This window comes from Camelus bactrianus, chromosome 7, assembly GCF_048773025.1.
Source record: "Camelus bactrianus isolate YW-2024 breed Bactrian camel chromosome 7, ASM4877302v1, whole genome shotgun sequence".
Classification (NCBI taxonomy): domain Eukaryota; kingdom Metazoa; phylum Chordata; class Mammalia; order Artiodactyla; family Camelidae; genus Camelus; species Camelus bactrianus.
The window spans coordinates 58,993,721-59,014,548 of NC_133545.1; the positions used below are offsets into that span (position 1 = coordinate 58,993,721).

Consider the following 20,828-nt stretch of genomic DNA (forward strand, 5'->3'; position numbering starts at 1 on the left):
TTTCCCAGTGTTACAGCACATGTTATCTTTCCATTTCAAAGAATTACTCATAAACACAGGGAAAATAGGAAGGTATCTGTAAGATGAAAAGAAATGGAGACTCTAAAAAAGAGGCAAAAAAGTAAAAGGATTCAAATTCTACACTCCTGGAGAATATAGATGTCAGCGTCCAAGAAGTACTCTCCTAACTAACGCACTCCCCAAAAGATTTTTAAGACAAGTAATCTAGCAATGGCTGGCATTTCTGTACTGATTGCCAGGTTCTAACTAAGTGTAATGTTATCAGAAAATAGAAGGCAATGTCCTAACAAGAATACCATGCACAAAGGAATAATAACATGAGGAAGTCTAGAGACTACAAAACAATCAATTTAGGGAGGCAGTAAAATGATCTTTGAAATTCTCTCAGTTCTCAAGACGACTTGTCTCCAGAGTCGGACGTGAGCCCTTCAGGGATACAGGGATAGCAGAAGGGCAATCCACTGGGGTAAGGTAAGAGAATAGCAGAATTTCTATCTAGGTTTTTTATTTAAAACATTAAAAAAAAATTTGTTCTACTGATATTTAAATTACAGGCTGTCACTGGCATCCTCACAATTGTGTAATACAGTCAAACTCATGGAGGATTTCAGGCAAGAAATAATGGGTTAGTTCTCCAGTTCCCTCATGTCACCAAATTGACAGAGACCTCCCCCTCCAACCCGTGCATCTGCCTCTGGTGTATGATATTTGGATGTGCTACAGTTTGGCAGGCCAGTTAAACAGATTTATAATTTGTATTATCTAGTTTAATTAAATTAGCTCATAAAATGAACAAATGGCTTTAAAGGATGCTTACAGAGAAACTTCTGGTTGAAGACCTACAAAAACTGAAGGGAGAAAGGGCAGAGGGAGCTGGTTTTCCGGAGTTCTTGATCAGACAGAAGCCTGACCTCGCCCCCTGTAGCCAACAGAAATTACAAGCTGCATGGATACAGTCTCCCGGGAGTCTGAACCCCAGCACAGATCTGAAGCTGAAAATCAGTTACAGAGATGAACCGAGCATTCCAGGACACAAGGTCCTGCAGGAAGCCAGTTGTGCCCTTAAGCTTAGAGAAACTTTTTCACTTGTATTCCTTAGAAACACTATGTGGGTAACCTCAACTTTTTACCTTACAAGGCAAATAATTCTTTTAGATTTAGTTTTACTTCTCTAAGATCCAAATGTCTTGTCAGGCCTCATCTGTTCATGTAATATGGCCTACCAATTGGGTCCAAAGCAAATTTTTTTTTATTGGAAAGATGAAGAAATTAAGGAACAAATCAACCATGAAACAGGACAAAGATGATATAGCAAATGGATGGATAAAGTCAAGAACTAAGAAATCTTGACTGATTTTATTTTATGTATAAAACTACAGTACACCATTTCTCTACCAAACTATTGCTATCAGATAAACTTAAAGTAGATAAAACTATAGCAACCATCCATTCTTTGTCCAGGTTTATGACTACTGGTTTGACATTTCACCAGGTTAAAAACTGTCCTGTATTTTTTCACTTGTTACCAGGCTAACAGTCACATTAAGGTAGCTGGGACGGTATGGGCATACCTCCAGTTTGTCCTTTCAGCTTGAGCCACAGTCCAGTCTAGTAGTGTCAGATATACAACAAAGACAAGCTCTCAATGTAGTAACTAGTTATCTCTGGAAGATGACCATTAATAATCATGTCTCTTTCCCAACTCTTTCCTGATGCCAGTATAAAACATTCCTTTCAAGGACAGCATATAAGGCCTGACTGATAAAGGAAGTGCACAGAGGATCCAGAGATGTAACTCCTCCTGATCTAAGCAAAACAGTCAAATAAATAAGTTTTTGACTCTGCTTGCCTGACCAGATACTCAGCCTCCCAGGCAGTTCTGCCCTGGTCTCTGCTTCAGCCAAACACAGAAAACTGCCATTCAGCAGGCTCAGTAGGAAACAGGAGAAATTATACATTAGATACATATGAAATACATAAGGGAAACAGAGTATATATGGAATAAACACAGTATACAGAGAGTTTGATCCTACCAGAGTAGCTCTGTCATTTAACATGCAGCACAAATCTACAACTATTTTTGTATGTTATTCAGTAATGCTTTTTTATTTTACCATAAACTCTTTTGGCACCAATAAGCATTTTAAAAAATGCATCTTGAATAAAAATTAAGCACAGAATTTCCATTTCTCAAGAAAATCCATTAATAAATGTGCAACATGGATGCTACTGCAGTGTCACTGACCAAATGAAAGCAGAAGACGCAAATTCACTGATTCAGCATCTACTTTAAAGTGATTTTGAATTATTTTACGAAGGCTACACATGGAGACAACTACCATGTATAGCTACAGACAGTATGTTTACACGTTACCTGAAAAGCGTTTTTTTCAATATCATATCACTAATCATATAAATTACTTCTACTCATTTTTACTCCAGATTATTTTATGCTCAAATAAAAAGCAATAGTTAAACTGTTTACAAAAGAGCAACTTTGCAAAAAGTTAAATGAAGTCAGCTGGACATCAGTGATACCAGATGCTTCAAATAGAAGATCAATTAAATTAAGTCCAGGAATAGCTTATTGTCTTTATCCAATTCATTGAATCAAAGTAAAGGTATTAGAAATTCACTTCTTAAAGGTGAAAGATCTGACATTGAGTGCTACTATAAATTCTCTTTGAAAGGTCAGTACGAAAGATAAAATTATTTGTTTTTACAATGATAATACAAATATAAATTTTGGTAGAGCAGAATGACAAGAAACAAAGTTATTATTAAAAATTAGAGACCCTTAGAGAAGGAATGTACTTGGCATTGGTTGTGGAGTGTACATAATTTACAACTATGCCCAAACTGTGATATTCTACTCACAAAAATAGATCTGCTGTCAAAACTGACACTTCGAAAAACAAAAAAATCTGTAGTTTACATAGAAAGAATCATCTACACGATTTTTGTAACAAGGCTGACACTAAATGCAACAATTCAGCATGGCTACTTGAACTTTCTATCTTCGTGCTGCCTATTACCTGCAGATTTTAGAAATACTGGAGCTTTTTAAAAACTAATTCGTAAATCAACCTAAGTGTCCTACAATAATACTGAACTTTTTTTGTAAAGGAGTTCCTTATATTTTGATTGCACTTTGTTCAAATCACTAGGAATTCTTAAAGTGTGAAACAAATAAAGAGGCAAAACTTTAAAGCTTTTAACACTTTTGAAAAATGGCATTTTTTGAAAAGATTACAAACAGAAAGACTGAAATTTACTGCTACAAAAACAAGAAAAAATAAATTTTAATAAGAGCACAAATGGTATACAAGATTTAATTTTGAAATTATATCACTGCATATCTATCTCAACTTTTGGGAACAAGCTTTTGAAGGAGCTCCAATATTTATAGCTAGATGTATTTATATTCATACCAAAACAGATGAATATTTAAAAGGCCTATGATTTTGGAGTATCTGAATTTGGTAAAACATTCAAAATGACCAATAAAAACAATTTATCTGACAAGTTTTATCTTAGAAAAATATTTATCAAAGAAAGTTACTGTAGTAAAAGACTGAAATTTAGAACATTCTCTAACATCATATACAAAACTAAACTCAAAATGGATTAAAGACCTGAATGTTAAGACCAGATACTGTAACACTCCTGGAGGAAAACATAGGCAGAACACTCTCGGACATAAAGCACACCAACATATTTTCTGAACCAGCTCCTGGCATAATGGAAATAAAAGCAAAAATAAACAAATGGGACCTAATTAAACTTACAAGCTTTTGCACAGCTAAGGACACCACCAACAAAATAAAAAGACAACCTACAGAATGGGAGAAAATATTTGCAAATGATGCAACCGACAAGGGACTAATTTCCAAAATATACAAACAGTTTGTACACCTTAATATAAAAAAACAAGTAACCCAATCCAAGAATGGGCAGAAGACCTAAACAAGCAATTCTCCAGTGAAAACATACAAATGGCCTATAGGCACATGAAAAAATGCTCAGTATCACTAATTGTCAGAGAAATGCAGATCAAAACTATGATGAGGTATCACCTCACACCAGCCAGAATGGCCATCATTAAAATGTCTACAGATGAAAGATGCTGGAGAGGGTGTGGAGAAAACAGAACTCTCCTACACTGTCGGTGGGAGTGTAGATTGGTGCAGCCACTATGAAGGATCCTTAAAAAACTAAAAATAGATTTACCATATGATCCAGCAATCCCACTCCTGGGCATATACCCAGAGAAAAATGTAATTCAAAGAGACATATGCACCCTAATGTTCCCAGCAGCACTATTTACAATAGCCAAGACATGGAAACAACCCAAATGTCTGTCAACAGATGACTGGATAAATAAGATGTAGTACATATATGCAGTGGAACACTACTCAGTCATAAAAAGGAATAAAATAATCCCATTAGCAGCAACATGGAAGGACCTGGAGATAGTCATTCTAAGGGAAGTCGGCCAGACAGAGAAAGAAAAATGCCATATGATATCACTTATATGTGGAATCTAAATAAAAAAAGATACAATTGAACTTACTGTTTATAACTCAGATGATATAACTTAGATGATTTCTTGAATATGTGTAAGCACATTTGATTGTCCTTTATGATTGGATTACTGCATTCTCTTGATTCTTACTTTGTGGTTGGTTTTATTCCTTTAATAACTATGTTAAGTTTAAAAAGCTAAAGCTCTAATCTGTTCTTAGAAACAATGATCAGTACATATATGTAAACTAAAAAAAATGTGCAGTATATTGTATATATGTATTTACATGCAATATAATGTATATGTGCAGTCAAACTGTAATAATTCTACCTAATAAAACTTTAAAAGGGAACAAGAAAAACAAAGAAAGCTACTCTAATTGGGGATTCCAGGATAGTACCTGTTAAAATACCGGTTTTTAAATATTTATGTATTTCAATACAAAAATACTGATTTGGAAATATCCTCCACCAAGCAGAATTTGCCCTAAGCTCCTTTAGTATCTCAACACTTACAGAAAGACAGTTTTCACAATTAAAGATGTCAACAATTCAAATATATTAATCATAAAATGTAACTTTGAAAAAGCTTGCGGGCAATTTTAAGAAACAATTTTAAGTAACAAAACCATGCTGCAAAAACTATCTTCTTCAGAAAAAAATGACACAGTATTACAGACAAAAACAGCTAAAAAGAAAATAATATATCTCAAGAGTAATTATTCTGTTCTTTTTGTAATGGTCATATAATCACTGTAAAGGGCATTTTTTTTTTTTTGCCTTAAATGGATATACATAATTTTTACAGTTTAAAATCTTATTTTTGAGAATAGTTTACATAAATAACTATTTTTTAGTTCTATCAGTATAATAAACCAAATTTGTAAGTCAATAAATACACATTTCAGGTATGTGTATGTGTGTTGTATGGTATCATTTTAGAACTTCTAAACTCCCAAGCGTCCCAGTTTTAACAAATTACACAATTAAATTCAGATATTAAACATCTGCACACTGAAAAAGGCCAGATCAACTATACTTTGATTTAAAAAAAATAAAGCTTAATGAACATAAAAAAGTAAAACAGCTTTATATATATATATATATAATATATATCATAAGAAAAAAAGCTGGAATATTACTAGCCAAAATAAAAATGTCATGTTATTCCCCCTCCCTTTCTTACCTAGATAATCTATCATCTGGTGTTTTAAAAAAAAAAAAAAAAAAAAAAAACCCACATTGGCCTATTTAAGTTTTCACAAAATTTCCAAGTCTTTTTTAGATTTTTCAGGCTATCATTCATCTAATTCATGCTATCACTATTAATCTACCATACCTATGTAAAAGTTGTATACTTTTTAACATTTTATAAGAAGTATGTTGTTTTACTAAGAACCACAGGCATAACTCAAAACACGATAATGTATATGGTAGCTATCTTCCTTGCAAGGTCATGAACTCCAGAAAACGAAGATCCCATCTGGTGAATTTTTTTTTAACACTATGAATTATCAGTGTCAAGGGCAGTTCACGAAACATGCTAAGTAATAAATACTTACAGAATGAATGAATTTCTTAAATTAAGACAGGGGAAATTTCAGAGAAGACCTGACCGTGATAGAGAAGGGAAGGAAGTAACAAAACAGTGAAGAGAGCATGATGTGGCCATTCAAAATTCTAGGCAAGTTAACACAAAAGAACGGATGTTGAATCAATTCCTTAAAAATCCACATATTGGGTTCCATACATTTATGTGTAAGTACTAAATAACTGCATTCAATTTCCTCTAAACTGACTAAGAAAAAAGACATTTACCAAAACAAATATTTAAAACACTATTCAGGGGAAATCCAAGAAACCTTCAAAAATGGATTAAAAGTATATGTAAGAGAAAAAAATTTTTTTTTAATTTTTAAAATTAGTGAAAACATTTAAGATGTTTTAAATGGCAGTAACATATCTCTATCAGACAATACAGGCGTGAAAATTACTAGTAGAAACATGAAAGGACATATACTATTTCAGTTTATCTGAATTTCATTTAGTTGTGTTTCCAAATATAAGGATCTTCTGCCATCGTGTGGAGATTTCTGAAATTACACTTAAACAAAAAAAAAAATATCTGACTGGAGTATTCATTTCCCAATACTAGAATGAATCCAACTGTAAACAAGGTAAATATTCTTAGAAGAATTAATGAAAATAACCACACACAGTTGCTCCTAGCTTCTCTACTCCTGAGAGAAAATAGTGTTCACTGTAGCTTAAAGAAACTGAATGACAGACACTCAACTTCTTTTTTTGTTTCAAAGACTTTTAGCAGTTATGGGTATCCTAGGTCTCTCCTAGTTCATGATCTCAAATTTCTTAAGTACTCTTTACTTATCTCTCCCCAGTCTTGGGCACTTAAAACACGGTATTAAATGGAAAAAACCTCAGATATATTAAGCTACTTTAACTTGTCCTGAATAATTAGGAACCACAGATGTTTGATACAAGTTTTATATGTAACAAAAAATATATATTAAAAACTGAACCAGCTATTCATACATTCATATGCCTAATGACAGTATACCTAGATGAGAATATGAATTAAAGTGCTTGGAGTAAGCTTAGTACTCTATGAAACGTAATACTGACTTCTCATGAATTTATGAAAAAAATTTTAAGAATTCCCATAATTAGGGTAAAAGCCTTTGCTTAAACTATTAATCCTTATAAACTATAATTCACATATTTGATTGGTCAACTTTTTATCCAACATGTTTGGTCTTCATCTGAAAAATAATCACATTTTTCTTTTGGAGGAAAAAAACAAGATTTACTGCACATCTATTATAAGTAAACTACCATCCCAGGAGATTTAAAGGCCACAAAGAGAGGTAAAACAGTTTTTGTCCTCCAGGAATTTACCCTCTACTAGTACCAAAAAAAAAAAAAAAAAAAAAAAAAGTACACAAATAACTAATACATTATAGAAAGCATTAAGTAGCAAAACAAAAACACAAAATAATGTTTTTGGAAATTAAAAGACATGGAGTTTTGCCTTTTACTGGAAGAATTATTCAAGAAAGAGTTGACAGTAAAGGATTGGAGCTGTTTTGAAAGACATTTTAGGATATGGCTACACAGAAAAAGACAGGAAAACATTTAGGCCAAATGAATGAATGAGAGCCAAGACAACTCAAGGCCACAGTCAGAGAAAAATGCTCAGCTGAATATGACTGGAACTTAGGATACTTGACAAAGAATACTGAGATGTAAGGTAGGTAAATATATTTGAGCCAGATTTTGCATAGTTTTGAACTCCAGGTTAAAGAGAGGTCAGTGGGAAAACACTGATGTTTTTGACAAGGGCAATAATATGACCATAGTTGTGTTTTATAAGCTGACAGTTAAAAGAGACCATAGGCAAGATTATTTATGAAGTTACTATAAACATCCAGAGGTAATGAGAATGGAGACAACAGGTCAGAGTTCTGATATGGTGAAAGGAATCAACAGGACTTGGCAACTAATCGGATATGAAAGATAAGAGAGAAGAAAGAATTAATAATAATGGCATGACAAAATTTGTTTTCAATACCTTCAAAACTCTCCTGGAAATCCTGCCTCTTTCCTATCAATCTCCTTCCCACCACACACTAGAGCTAAAATAGTTAACATTTACTGAGAACTTACTATGTGCAGAACAATTACTATGCATATTTTATCTTAATCTTTAACCTTTGATGTTAAGTACTGTTAGTATTCCCATTTTACTGCTGAGGAAACTGAGGCCTGGAGTGGCTAATCAAATTATCCAAGGTCATATAGTATAACTGGCTGGATGTTAATTAATGTCATTGTTAATTATTAAAGTGTCATCTGATAATAGTTTAAAATGGAATCTCTCATGGGGTAATTTAATTATATTTTAAAAAGAAACTCAAAAATAAAAAGATCTTCAAAGTCCAAGAGAACGGAGCCATACGAAGGAACAGCAAGTGACAAGGCTGATACACTGGGTAGAGAACTGCCTCGTAATCATAAATTGAACGGCTAAGGCAAAGAGAAGTTTCCTCCTGTACTCACATCACTCTGTTTGCCCTACTGTCAAAAGACCAACATTCTCAACTACTATTCTTCAAGGTACAATGAGTCTCATTCTATCTTATACAGACTTGCACCAGACTTATAAACTCCTTAAAGATACTGACCATGTAATAATCTCTATATCCCCTGAAAAACAGTAGGCCCTGAATGAATGAATGAATAAATAAATTCAGTTGGGCTCTTTCTGTCTAGTCCTCCCTGGCAGAGTGTGACCAGCATCCTTAAATAATTAAAAGCCTACACTTGGAACAGTTTCTTCATGTCTCACCTTGAACTTGTGAAACCTCTGCTGTGGATTCTTCACTTTCTTACCAGTTTTTGTCCTTAATAATGTCTTCTAGATTACCCTGACACTCAACTTATTAAGGCATGAACAAACAAATGGCTGACTTTATTTAGATCCCACTACATTTCCAAGGGCTCTCTAATCCACTGACTTCTTCCTCAGATATCAAGGGAAAGCTTTACTTTCCATGGAATACAACAGTGTCCATGTTAAATCATGAGAGGATTCTCCTTCAAGTAACTATCCAACAGGCTGTGCGGAGGAGCTGAGAGACGGGGCAAGTTCCCAATGCTCTAGGCTTTAATTTGTATATACTTTCCCAGAGAAACAGTGTAACAAATAGTAGTTAGGTTCCCAGACAGCCCTGCAGAAAAAGTCTATTTAACCACAGTGCATTAAAGTATTACACAATGGCAATTACATTTTATTTTTCATTATAAATCTACCATATTTATGCGGTATTATGGAATAAATGGCTGCTTATGGTTAATTCTGGTTAACAAGATTTCAGTATTCAAACTAAAAGGATGAATTACCATCCGAGTATTAAGCAGAGCAATAAACTGCTAGGTATCACCAAACTACAGTAAGTAGAAAGCTAACAAACATACTATAATTAAAAGCAACATATACATCTACCTCTGCAAGTACAAAGATAAAGTAAAATTTTTAAAGAAAAAAAATCATTAAGATTTGAGATTCCAGTTATGCTTTTAAGAAAAAAGATAAAACTACTAAATAACTTTTAAAACTTTATATAACTTCATACTAGCCCTATTACTAATTAATAAAGTATAGTTTTAAGATATACTGTAGTTCAATTTTAATATGTGAACTTCCTGCCATCCCTTTAAGGTATAGAGCATATTTTGATAGCATTTATTTGAAAAAGAACAGAACTCAAATAATCTAGTGTGTCTCACTTATCAAAAGTGCCAAATCTGAATTTGTTCTTCACAAACAGAAATTAAATTTTCTCCTTTTTAGAAATATGCATTGACATTTGTAGTCATACCCTATTTAAAACAAATTTGATGTATGCAAATGCAGGTTTGCACAAAGAAAGAAATTATGGGCTGATTATTCACTTTACAAAACAATTCACAAAAGAATTTCTTTAAATAGTCAATTTGCTAGTATACTTAAAATATAAATTTTTTTAAAAAATCAATTTATAAACAACTTTTCAGAAATGTATTCCTAGGTATAAACACAACAAAAGTATCAAGCTTCAAACTTTATTATTCTTTGTCCTAATCATTTGACTAACCTAGCAGGTAACACAAATAAATACAATAGCTGAAAAAAGGGCATAGAAAGTCATATTTTATACAATTTTTAAATATACACATTTATGACTATCTTAATAATAATCATGAGACCACCAAATTCTTCTTTAAAATTGTATGCAGAGACTAGCTAACAATGAGTCAACAGGGCTAAAGGTGACATAAGAAACCAAAGAGCAAAGAGTATGCTCTGCCTTCTTTGCACAGGGGAGCCAGAGGTACAAAAGAAGAAAAATTCAAAGCTCCCATCAGCATTGCAGCTTTCGGTTTTGTTTTTCCTTTGTAGTTTTCTAAAAAGTGCTCTGAGATGTAGAAGACAATGTCTAGGGGGAAAAAATCAAATTTGATTACCTAGAAATAAAGCATTTTGGACCAACTAAGGGAAGCAGGAAGGATGCTCCCAAAAAGCCACTACTAGCTGACTTCTGCTCAAAATTCCACCCTGAGATCAAATCCACAAACCTTGGCATCTCCCCTGAAGACCAAATAGATGTGGAGTAATCTGACAGCAAAATAGCAGCCTTACAATAACAAGGTAGAGAGGCTGAAGGAGAACTAGGAAAAAGATTTAGCCAATACAAAAGAGACAGCTTGTTGACTGAAAAAAAGGAAGAGAAGGAAAATGAAGAGGAGGAAGTGAAGGAAGGTGTTAAGGAAGAGAGGATGATGGAAAAATAAAATTGATTATCTCCAAGTGAATTCCAGAGTAGAGAAAACATCAAAATATCTCTCTTTGAGATGGCTCTGCCCTCATTAGACTTCATTATAAAATTACAATATACTCATATTGCAGTTTCTAAAAGTACTCTAGAAATTTTAAGTAATTTACATGAAGTAGACAAGGGTGTTATGAGCACCCAGAAACTGTATCAAAATTGTACGTATTTCCAAACATTTTAAAATAAGTTTTTCTCACCCTGTGCATCTTATTCTTAGCCTTGTAAAGAAAGGCATTTAAAGATGTTCATGGCAATTTTTAAAGTGGTGTTAATTATAGTTATTGGCTAGAAAGTATCAACTATACATAGATATCCTTTATAGAATGAATAAGTAACAGACAACTACTAAGTGTTAGGCAGTGAACAAAGTGCCTTTTAGAGGGGTCATAGCTTTGGGTGTTTGGAAGCCAGACCCACTGATGCTGCATGCTGATGTTGTTATAGCTGTTTTTATATATATGTTGTATATATGTATTTGTCACGCCATCAGCTGCCATTCCTAGTTTGCAAGGGAGTAAGTTCCTATGACAAGTGCTCAGTAGGATAGTTTTAAACAAATTATAGGCATCTTCATCTTCAGCAAAATGAAAATTCACTACAGCAAAGTTCAGAAACCTTTGATACTCAAACATACACCACATAACATTCTGCTATTTTTTTTTCTATGTTTTTTGGAAGGAAAATACACCATACACATTTAAAATCTATTCAAATAAAGCATAAATATTTTAGTGTTTAAAAACTTAGAAATTAAAGTTCAATTTATTTTAGAAATGCTTCAAATACTACTGATTTAGGAGTGGAGAAAAGCAAAAACTTGTAAATAAGATAAATATGATCCTTCCCCCAGAAACTGAGCTAATTAAATCAACATGCAATGTGAAGTATCTGAATTCTCTCAGGGCCAGAAGACAAACTAGGTAGCTTAAACTATTAGCACGTTGATAATAATAATAATGCTTTGACAGAAAAAAAGGTGCTTAAAATAAACTAAAGCATCAAGATAGCAAACTTCCTAGTATGTGTTCAGCACTGTCCAAGGAAAAAGAGCGGTGAAGCATTAGGATATACAGTGTTTTCTACTGTAAATTAAAGGGATGTTTTCTACTGCAGGCACAGTGAGGCCTGATAAACAATCTCTCATGCCTACCCACCTCCCATTATTTTAATTCCATGTTTACCAGGCAACCTGCTAAACACTAATTCAGTTTCCCAGAAAGCTTAATAGAGGTCTATAATCCCTTACTTGGAATTCTGAAGTCAAAGAAGTTTCAAAAACCAAAATTCTTTCAGAACTTATCTGGTAGCAAATCCTCACCTAAATGGACATGAAGCCTTTACTTACTCCACTTAATATGAACAGTGAAATGTTTTACTGCAGAAATATTAATGTATTTCATTACAAGGTACCAATCTGGATCCCACTGGGGTATCTCTTTTAAATTCAATCTTATTCCTCTTTTCTAAAATATAAAAAATTATAAATTTGAAGACACCTGTGAAAGGAGCCCTGGATCTAAATACAAACATTCTGACTCCTGGAAAAGGAAAGCCCCCATCACCAGCCCCCAATCCCCTACCCATAGAAATGAGCAAATCAGCATTTTAGCTTATACTTCAATATTACATAAATTTAGTGTGAATCTGATGTCAGTATGTGATCATCTCTGGGTATACTGAAAGATCAATTACCAGGACTTCTCACAATCCTGGGTGGCACAAACCTACCTAGAGTCTCCTTCCTAAATCTACTGAGTTCCAAGCCAAGTGAGTCTATTTACCAGACTTCCATCCTCTCTGACTGACCTGCCAGAAGGTTACCAACCTCCTCTGCCAATCCTAACACACTGTCAGCCTTCATGCAACCTTCTCCAATACTTTTTAAAAAGGTGAAAAATTAAAATAGATTTCTAACAATTAAGTAGCAACTTAATTTTTATCAAATTAGGTTACTGGAGAATTATGAATATTTAAGTATGATCTATAAGAAATTAAACATGAGAAGATTCCTCATGCTGCTTAAAAAGGCTTAAAACTATACCAGGTAGATATCACTGATGACTCTTTTCTGATCTCAGTAGCACCCTAAAGATTCTAAATATGTCTTCTAGAGGTTAGGGGAAAAAAAAGTGACTAGATAAAGTTTAATTTTGAAACTACGTATGGTTTTTTTTCCAGCAATGCTTTATAGTTTTCAGTCTACAGGTTTGTACATCCTTTGTATGAATTATCCCTGAGTATTTCATATTTTTTGATGGTGCATGGTATTTTAAAATTTTAATTTTGAAATTTTCATTGCTAGTATATAAAAGTACAGTTAATTTTTGTATATTGATTGTGTATCATACAACCTTGCTAAACTGATTTATTAATTCAGTTGAGTGTTTTGGAGATTACATCAGATTTTCTACATAGACAATCATATTTGTGAATAAAGGCAGTTTTATTTTTCCATCAGTCTGGATGCCTTCTGTTTCTTCTCTTATTTTAGTGGCCATTTATAATATTGAATAGACGTCTACATATTTGTATTTTTAATTTTCATTTACAAAACTCAGCAAGAAATCATATAAAATATGTAGCTGACATTATTTACTCAACATGGAGAAGTCTAAGTTTAACCTATAAAATTTAAAGGGAGAAATTAGGAAATATATTTCTAAGATGCTGGTTGACTCACTGAATGCATTTGCCTGTGCTTTGTGATACAAGATTGGTAATAAAAATACTGAGTATATCCAACTGCATTTTTAAAAATCACATTTATTAACTTTTTTATAATTACTAGTAGCACATGATCTTTGCAGAAAATCTGGAAAATGTGAGGTATAAAGAAGAAAATTACAATCATCCTTAATCATATCACCCAAAGATAAACACTGTTTAATTATATCAGGAGCAGTTTTCTACATCATTAATCTCCTGAAACAGCATTACTGATAGCTGCATACTAACCCATCTATCATGGCTGTTATAATTTCATTCTTCTTCCATCATTGGACGTCTATACTTTAAATTTTTCACTATTACCATATACATGCAGCGCAACAGTTAACAAATTTATATAAAAATCATAGAATGACCTCTTGTTAGAGTCCCTTTTTGCCCATTCCTTTATTAAAGCTATTAGTTTTCCCTACCCAAGCTAACTAAGCTTTTTATACTATCAATCACCTAGCATATTAATCCCAAATATATCCCATTTGCCTTTTTGTTTTGATTATTTTTAAATTCAGGAATATTAATTTTATGTTAGTGGTAAGTATTACAAAGACAAATAAAATACACTGTATTTTTATTACCCATTCTATTACTATAGTAATACATAATCCTAAAACTAACAGAAAGGATTAAAGAGAAAAATCAGTGGTGCCAACGAAGAGTAAAATAAGTCACTTGATACAGTTTTAACTCTTCTCCTAATATATCTCAGAAGTAAAAGAGAACTTCTTGGTCCAACCATAATTTCAAAGGTAAAATATTATTTCCCCTACTGAGACAAGTGCCTGACTAGCACAACACAAAGTTTAACAGTTATATCACAGCTACTTCCATTCCCAAATTTCTTTGGGGGGCGGTAGTGAGAGAGTTGTAATTAGCTTCTTGGGCTAATAGACATAAAAGTGAATCATTACTTAAACAATACCTAAACATTTGCTTATTATGCTAGAGGTGTAGCAGACAGAAACATGATTTTAAAATTTCCCTTTCCCTTAGGAAAAGTATCAAAAATGAAGGACAAATCAAATACACAAATAAACTGTAGTAAGCAAACAAGCACAATTCAAGAAAAAATATATATCATTTTACATTAAACAAAAGTTGACTAGTTTTTTGGAAACATTAATTTCCAAAGTCTTGACTTTCATGAGGGAAAAGCACAAGATTATCATCACACGTAGTTGCGTGATCCAAACAAGTCATTTTACTTCTACAGGACTTACTTTCTTCATCTTTAAAATGAAAAAACTGAGGATTTCCCCTTTCGAGATGGCACTGAAGAAATCACAGAAACTTATTTCTTATTTCTTCTCCCTTCCAAAACCCCACTGAACTGACAGTGAAGAAACTTTTAAAGGAACTATCCATAGTGACTAAGAACAAGAGTGGAGCCATCAGCAGCCAAGAGACTTCAACACATTTCTCCAGATGGAAAGCAGGTCGAGGAGTGTAACTAATAAAACAGCCTAGATAGAAGAAGCCACAGCTTAGAATACAAAGCAGAGAACCACAGCTGAAGACAAAGCCAAACTGCCAGAACCAACAGAATGCAAAAACCAGGGAGGGAAAGAAAATGAGAAGTAAATCCAAGGGAAATTAACATCAACTCCGTAATCCTCAAAGCAATTTTCCAATCAATAAGCCTCCCTACATGCAGAGTTCTCAGTTTCTTACTGCTTTACTTGTAAATATGGATAGATAACCAAAATTCACATATTTGAAACATGAAAGAGACCAAAATAAAATGAACTCTCCCCAGAAGAAAGATAAATTAAGGAATAGAAAAGAATCTATTGCTCTTATTATAAGCCCGCCCTAATCTTTTTTAACCACAAACATTACTTTGATTTTTTCAAAAAAGCTTAAATGCATTAACTGAAAAAACAAGAGTTTACTGAAGCAATCTTAAGCCCCTTTCAGTAAATTCTAATATTACCTATGTAACATTTCAGACATTTGTTCTTATAAAGCAATCGTTTTACTTTACAAAATAAATAAAATGAGTAAATTTAATATTTGCATATATAATCCTTTATCTTCTTAAACTCTATACAAAAACTTACTTCAAATTCTTAAGTTTGCGTGTTGTTGATATACACACACACATACACACACATCCCTACACGCATGTACAGATCTGTTTTAGAACCATAACCACTAGCATATTAATATCATGCTATGACCATTATTTTAAATCTAAATTCAAATACATTTAAAATAATTTAAATAAAAGGAACTATTTCTGTTTCAGTAATATAGTATAAAGTCAGTAATACATGCAATGTTGATCAAATTATGATTTTTAAAACACCTTTAGTTACTTTATAACATAAGCAATGTTGTAACACATCTCATATACCAATAAAAGTCAAACATTTCTAAATAAAGTTATTTTAAAGCTTCCAAATGCTTCAGAAATGCAAAAATAAACAGTTTATGTTCCAAGGATGTACTGTTTCAAATCCCTTCCTTTAGCCCTTTCTCAACCATTAGTTAAGGACCACAATAAATACAACTAAAATTTTTTAAATGGTAAAGCTTAATGTAGAAAACATGCATGTGAGACACATCACCATTCAATAAACCATCACAGAAACACTGCATTGAGTAACATGCAGAACAAACAGCACAACTAAGAGGTTCCCAGCTGACTCCTTCATACTTGGTAGATGTGTCCCCGACACATACATATAATCCATCTACTGAACAGAGAGGTAATTCATTCCTTTCCTCCCACAAACTAAAATACAAACTATAAACCAGGATGTTCAAAAGCAACAAAATGAGGTCCTCAAATTAGGTAAGAGAGACATACAATTACAGAAACTGCAAAATATCCATCCAACCCTAATTATACTAAGTTAAGAAAACTGTAAATATAGGTGACATGCAACTTAACCATACATTTTTAAATCTGATGATCCACTTCAAAGTCATAAATAAGAAAAAGATATCCCATGTGAGTTAAAATGGATGGTTACATGAAATTTAAAGCACTTCCTCCTCTCTAAAATGAATACAACAAAATAAAACAAAAAAGCAATTATGATAACTAGACTATCATACAAATCTAAAGAATTAAACATAATCAAGAAAGGAAAATGTATGTTCCTTTGCAGAGGTAGCTAGGGAACAACTAAATACAGAGCAGAAGAGAACGGAACAGTCCCAGCACTTTACTACAGCCTTCATTCTCTTAACTCCTAAATGTTAGCGGTCTATCTTTGACCACCTTCCTCCGTTATATCCAGCCCGGGCACTTTAATTCACACCTCTGGACCACCGACTACAAATAATGAATTCCAAATCTCTGTTTCCAGCTACAATCTGTCTCCTGAGTATCAGAGGAACACACATCTCTGAACACCTCCACGTGACCATTCCACCAGAAGTTTTAACACAAAAATGTACTGTACTGAACTCATCCCCAACCTGCTCCTCTCACACTTATATTTTGGTTATTGGTACCATGTTCCAAAACCTGAGTGCTACCCATTCTATTTCCTCCCATGTAACCAATCCCGTATCAGTCACCAAGTCAAGTCCCATTCTATTAGCTTAACACAAAAATCCACTCTCCATCCTCAACGCTTGTCGTGGTTCAGGCACATACACTCTATCCTAGCAGCTCTCCTTACCTTCAGTCACTCCTTTATACTGCTGCTAAAGTCATTTATCTAGAATACAATTTGAATCATTTCCACCACTGCTTAAAATCTTTCAATGATTCAAAATAAAGACCTAAAATCCTTAGCAGTATATCCTGTCACCTCTTTAGCTTTATTTCTTCCTCATCTCCCATACAGTACACTAAATTCTACATCACTGCGATCCTGGAAAAAGTCATACTGTTTCTTACCTGCATGTTATTCCCTCTTTCTAGGAAGTCTTTTTCTTGACATGGCCACTTTGATTTGCTCAAATCTCTGCTTACCGTATGCGGCCTCAACTTCCTCCATTCCCTCCTTGCTCCCATAGCATTTAAAAGACACCCTTTCATACTATAATTGTCTATTATACACTATTTAACTCTGGGCACCGTAAAAGTAAAATACATTTACTATTAATTTTTGTGTCCCACAGTGCCTAGCACTTTGCCTGGCAATAAGCGATCAGTAAGTATTTAAAGAAAGTTGAAGTGTTTTGCTTTTTCCAGAACATAGCTTCCACTATAAACACTCCCCAAAAGACACAGAGCAAAGAAGCTACTTAAATAAAATAGAAACCAGGCAAGAAAACAACAGACATAAATAAATGGGGCAAAAAAGGAAAAAATAAACACAAAGAGTCTTTTCAAAGTGGCTCCTGAGAATTCACTGTTTTTTGTCTCACAATCTAACACAAACATGTTTTACTTGCTACTTAATTTTCAAGGCTTAGTCTGATTTCCCAGAAAGTAAGTGGTAAGAAGTTCCTCCCTCCAAAACTGGGTAGGCATAGAGAGAAAAGAAAAATGGAAAGCATTACCTAAATCAGCTATTCTTCAAAACTGAGCAGAGTTAGCACTTTAAAAAGGCCGTAAGACCCCCTATCTACCCAGCCGCAATTCCACCTTTAATAGTTGCCTCCTAAAAGATCTGGGAGTAAGGTTACAATGGGTATTTTACTAACCACTTACCAAACATTCTCCCTAACATTTTCCCAACATCTCTTCCTGAACTTTACATTTCTTCTCTTATGGTAAAGAATTATATAAATTCACTGTTTACTCTGTAAATATGCATTTACATTTTTAGCCTTAAAATAAAATGAAATAATTTCCCCTTACCTTCCCCCAAACAGTCCTTGAACACAAATTTCCCCAGCTGAGTTTCCTCTAATATTTGCCAGTTTTCTGTGATCACAGATGAAGGGAATAGAGAACTCTCCTCCCAATACTGAGTCCTCTAACGTTCTCGATCCTTCCCCTTTCTCTTCTCTAGCGGTACCCATACCCAACTTTGCACTTTCAAGTAAAACAAATTCGAGTTCATAAGTAACTTTAGAAGTCTGTGACAGAATCCCAAGGACCAAACTCCACATAGCACCAGGAGAGTCTGGGTTTTTTTAAAAGCTGAATTCCTGATACCAAGCCTCCTGGGTTGATCAACACACTTTTTTGACCCAGTTTTTTGTTTAATGTATCTTTCCTTTAGCCTATTGTCAATTTATTCTGAGTTCTGCTCTTTCCCTAAAAAGCTTCCCAGTTCTTACACTTTACGACCTCTCAAAGTGCTCTTATTCCTTCCCAACATAGAGCTAGACTCCTTCCTGGCCTGCCACAAACTCACCCAGCTTAAAAGACAGCACCTAAACACCTTAATATCAAACAGTTTCACTGCAATTAACAACTTACAAAGTGCTTTTAAATACATTTACATACACTAATTTAGAAGTGCATGTTGTAAATATTGTTATCTTACAGGTAAGAAAATAAAACTAGGAAAACTGATTTGATATTTAATAAACACCAGTATCTGAATTCGAATCCAGTTTTTCTGGCTCCAAGACCAAGTTACCACAAAGGAAGCAGTCTGCATTTTAAAAGATTCAATTTCTCTGGCTCTACGAAGCTTTATTACATCTAACAACCATGATTTTTAGTAAAGTTTTAAATTTCACCACTGTCCTAAATTCCCTCTTGCAAGCGTCAATGATTCTACAATCAAAAATTCTGAGATTCAATGAAAAAGTTCTGTGTTCACCCTAATGTTCACCGTGTTCGCCCTTTATGATTAAAAAAACAAAACAGACTTCAGTAATCTCTTTAGCCATCAACTTTATAGGCTGAAGAACTGCTTACCTTGGTTCTTAAAACAACACTGCTTCATGCTTTCAAATACCTGAGATTATCATTCTAATCGCTAATTCCATTAATTTCTTGATATTTGCATATCATAACCAAGGGCAATCCTGCAAGGCTCCCATCACCACTAAATACTCTTAATATGTTTTGACTTCACTCAAAAAAGCGGTGGGGAAAGCCAAAGGGCTAACCCCTAACACATGTGCCTGCTTAAGAGTTAATGAAAGGATGCAGACCAATTTAACCAAGTAAAGTGACTTGAGACTCTGAAGAAACCGACTTTCACCTGACTTAACTCTGACCAGCATTTTTGTCCATCGCTTTCAGTCCCCACCCCCAGTCTCAACTGATTTCAGTATCAATCAACTGAGAACATTAAGACCCAATAGCACTGAGATTTTTAAAACAGTCATTATAGAAACAAGCCTCTAAAACTCTGAAAACTAGTAATGACGAAAACCATTAATTTACCAATAGGCGCTTGCTACGTGCAAGGCAAAGGACGGGGAAAAGCTGCGAGACAGCTCTTTAAACATTTGACGCTGACATTCAATTCTGTAAACCGCTCTCACCCCTCCAGCTCTTTGCAAAAGCTGAACTGAACTTGAGACGCTGAAGTAACGGGATTAGCTCCAACAAGGAACCGTGGGAGAAAACGACCAGCTTGGGATATAACTTTAGGAAATGTTTGAGCGGCTTTGCTCTGTTTAATTCAAACGCAACAGGCTGCCGCTGTGCTAGAGTTCGCGTGGGGCCCGGGGAAACAAGCAGGTTCAACCTGTCTCTCCCAGAGACAAACCGGGACACCTCTGAGGGACCCCAAAGGTCTGGGGCAAAGCAAAGGGGAAAGTCACTTGCCTCCCATTCCTGCAAGAAACGCTGGGCCTCGTCAGAACGAACGGTCTTATGTCTCCTGAATTCGTCCTTCACGTACTGGTCGCCAAGGGCTTTGAGGTCTGGAGGCAGAACCCGGTGCAACAGCAAAATGCGCCGATACAAGGCCCGCACACGCGAGACGTGCCGGGCCGGCATAACGCTGCTCGTGGACCACAGACCGCGCCTGCGCAAAAGAACGGCGTGTTCTCGCCCCGCCTTACAAGCCGGCTATTATAGAACACAGGCGGAAGAGGGCACAAGACCTTCATCCGGTTTGGTCCGCTCTAATATCAGGACCTTCTGGAAACCCGAGCCGCGAGAAACGGGCCGTCCTTCTCCGTGAGGGGCGTGGCTTTCGTGGAGTGCCTGCGCCACGACTGCTGAGGGGCTGCGTCTGAGACTCAGCGGCAGGAGTGGGCTGGTTGTTACACCTCAGTTATAACCCATCATCCTTTCCATTCACCTTATCCCTTCCCACCTGATGAAGGCCTGAGAAACCCTTCGTTAAA

General features: G+C 34.6%; 1 protein-coding gene across 1 annotated transcript in view; it reads right to left on the minus strand.

Moving 5' to 3' along the window:
* The window catches only part of SDHAF3 (succinate dehydrogenase complex assembly factor 3), a 67,931-nt gene extending 47,374 nt beyond the window's left edge, over window positions 1-20,557 (minus strand). Inside the window, exon 1 of the mRNA XM_010972336.3 lies at window positions 20,302-20,557. Within this exon, the coding sequence (XP_010970638.1) occupies window positions 20,302-20,475 (174 nt within the window). The 5' untranslated portion in view covers window positions 20,476-20,557. The remainder of the gene's footprint in view (window positions 1-20,301) is intronic.
* Between the last annotated feature and the right edge of the window lie 271 nt (window positions 20,558-20,828).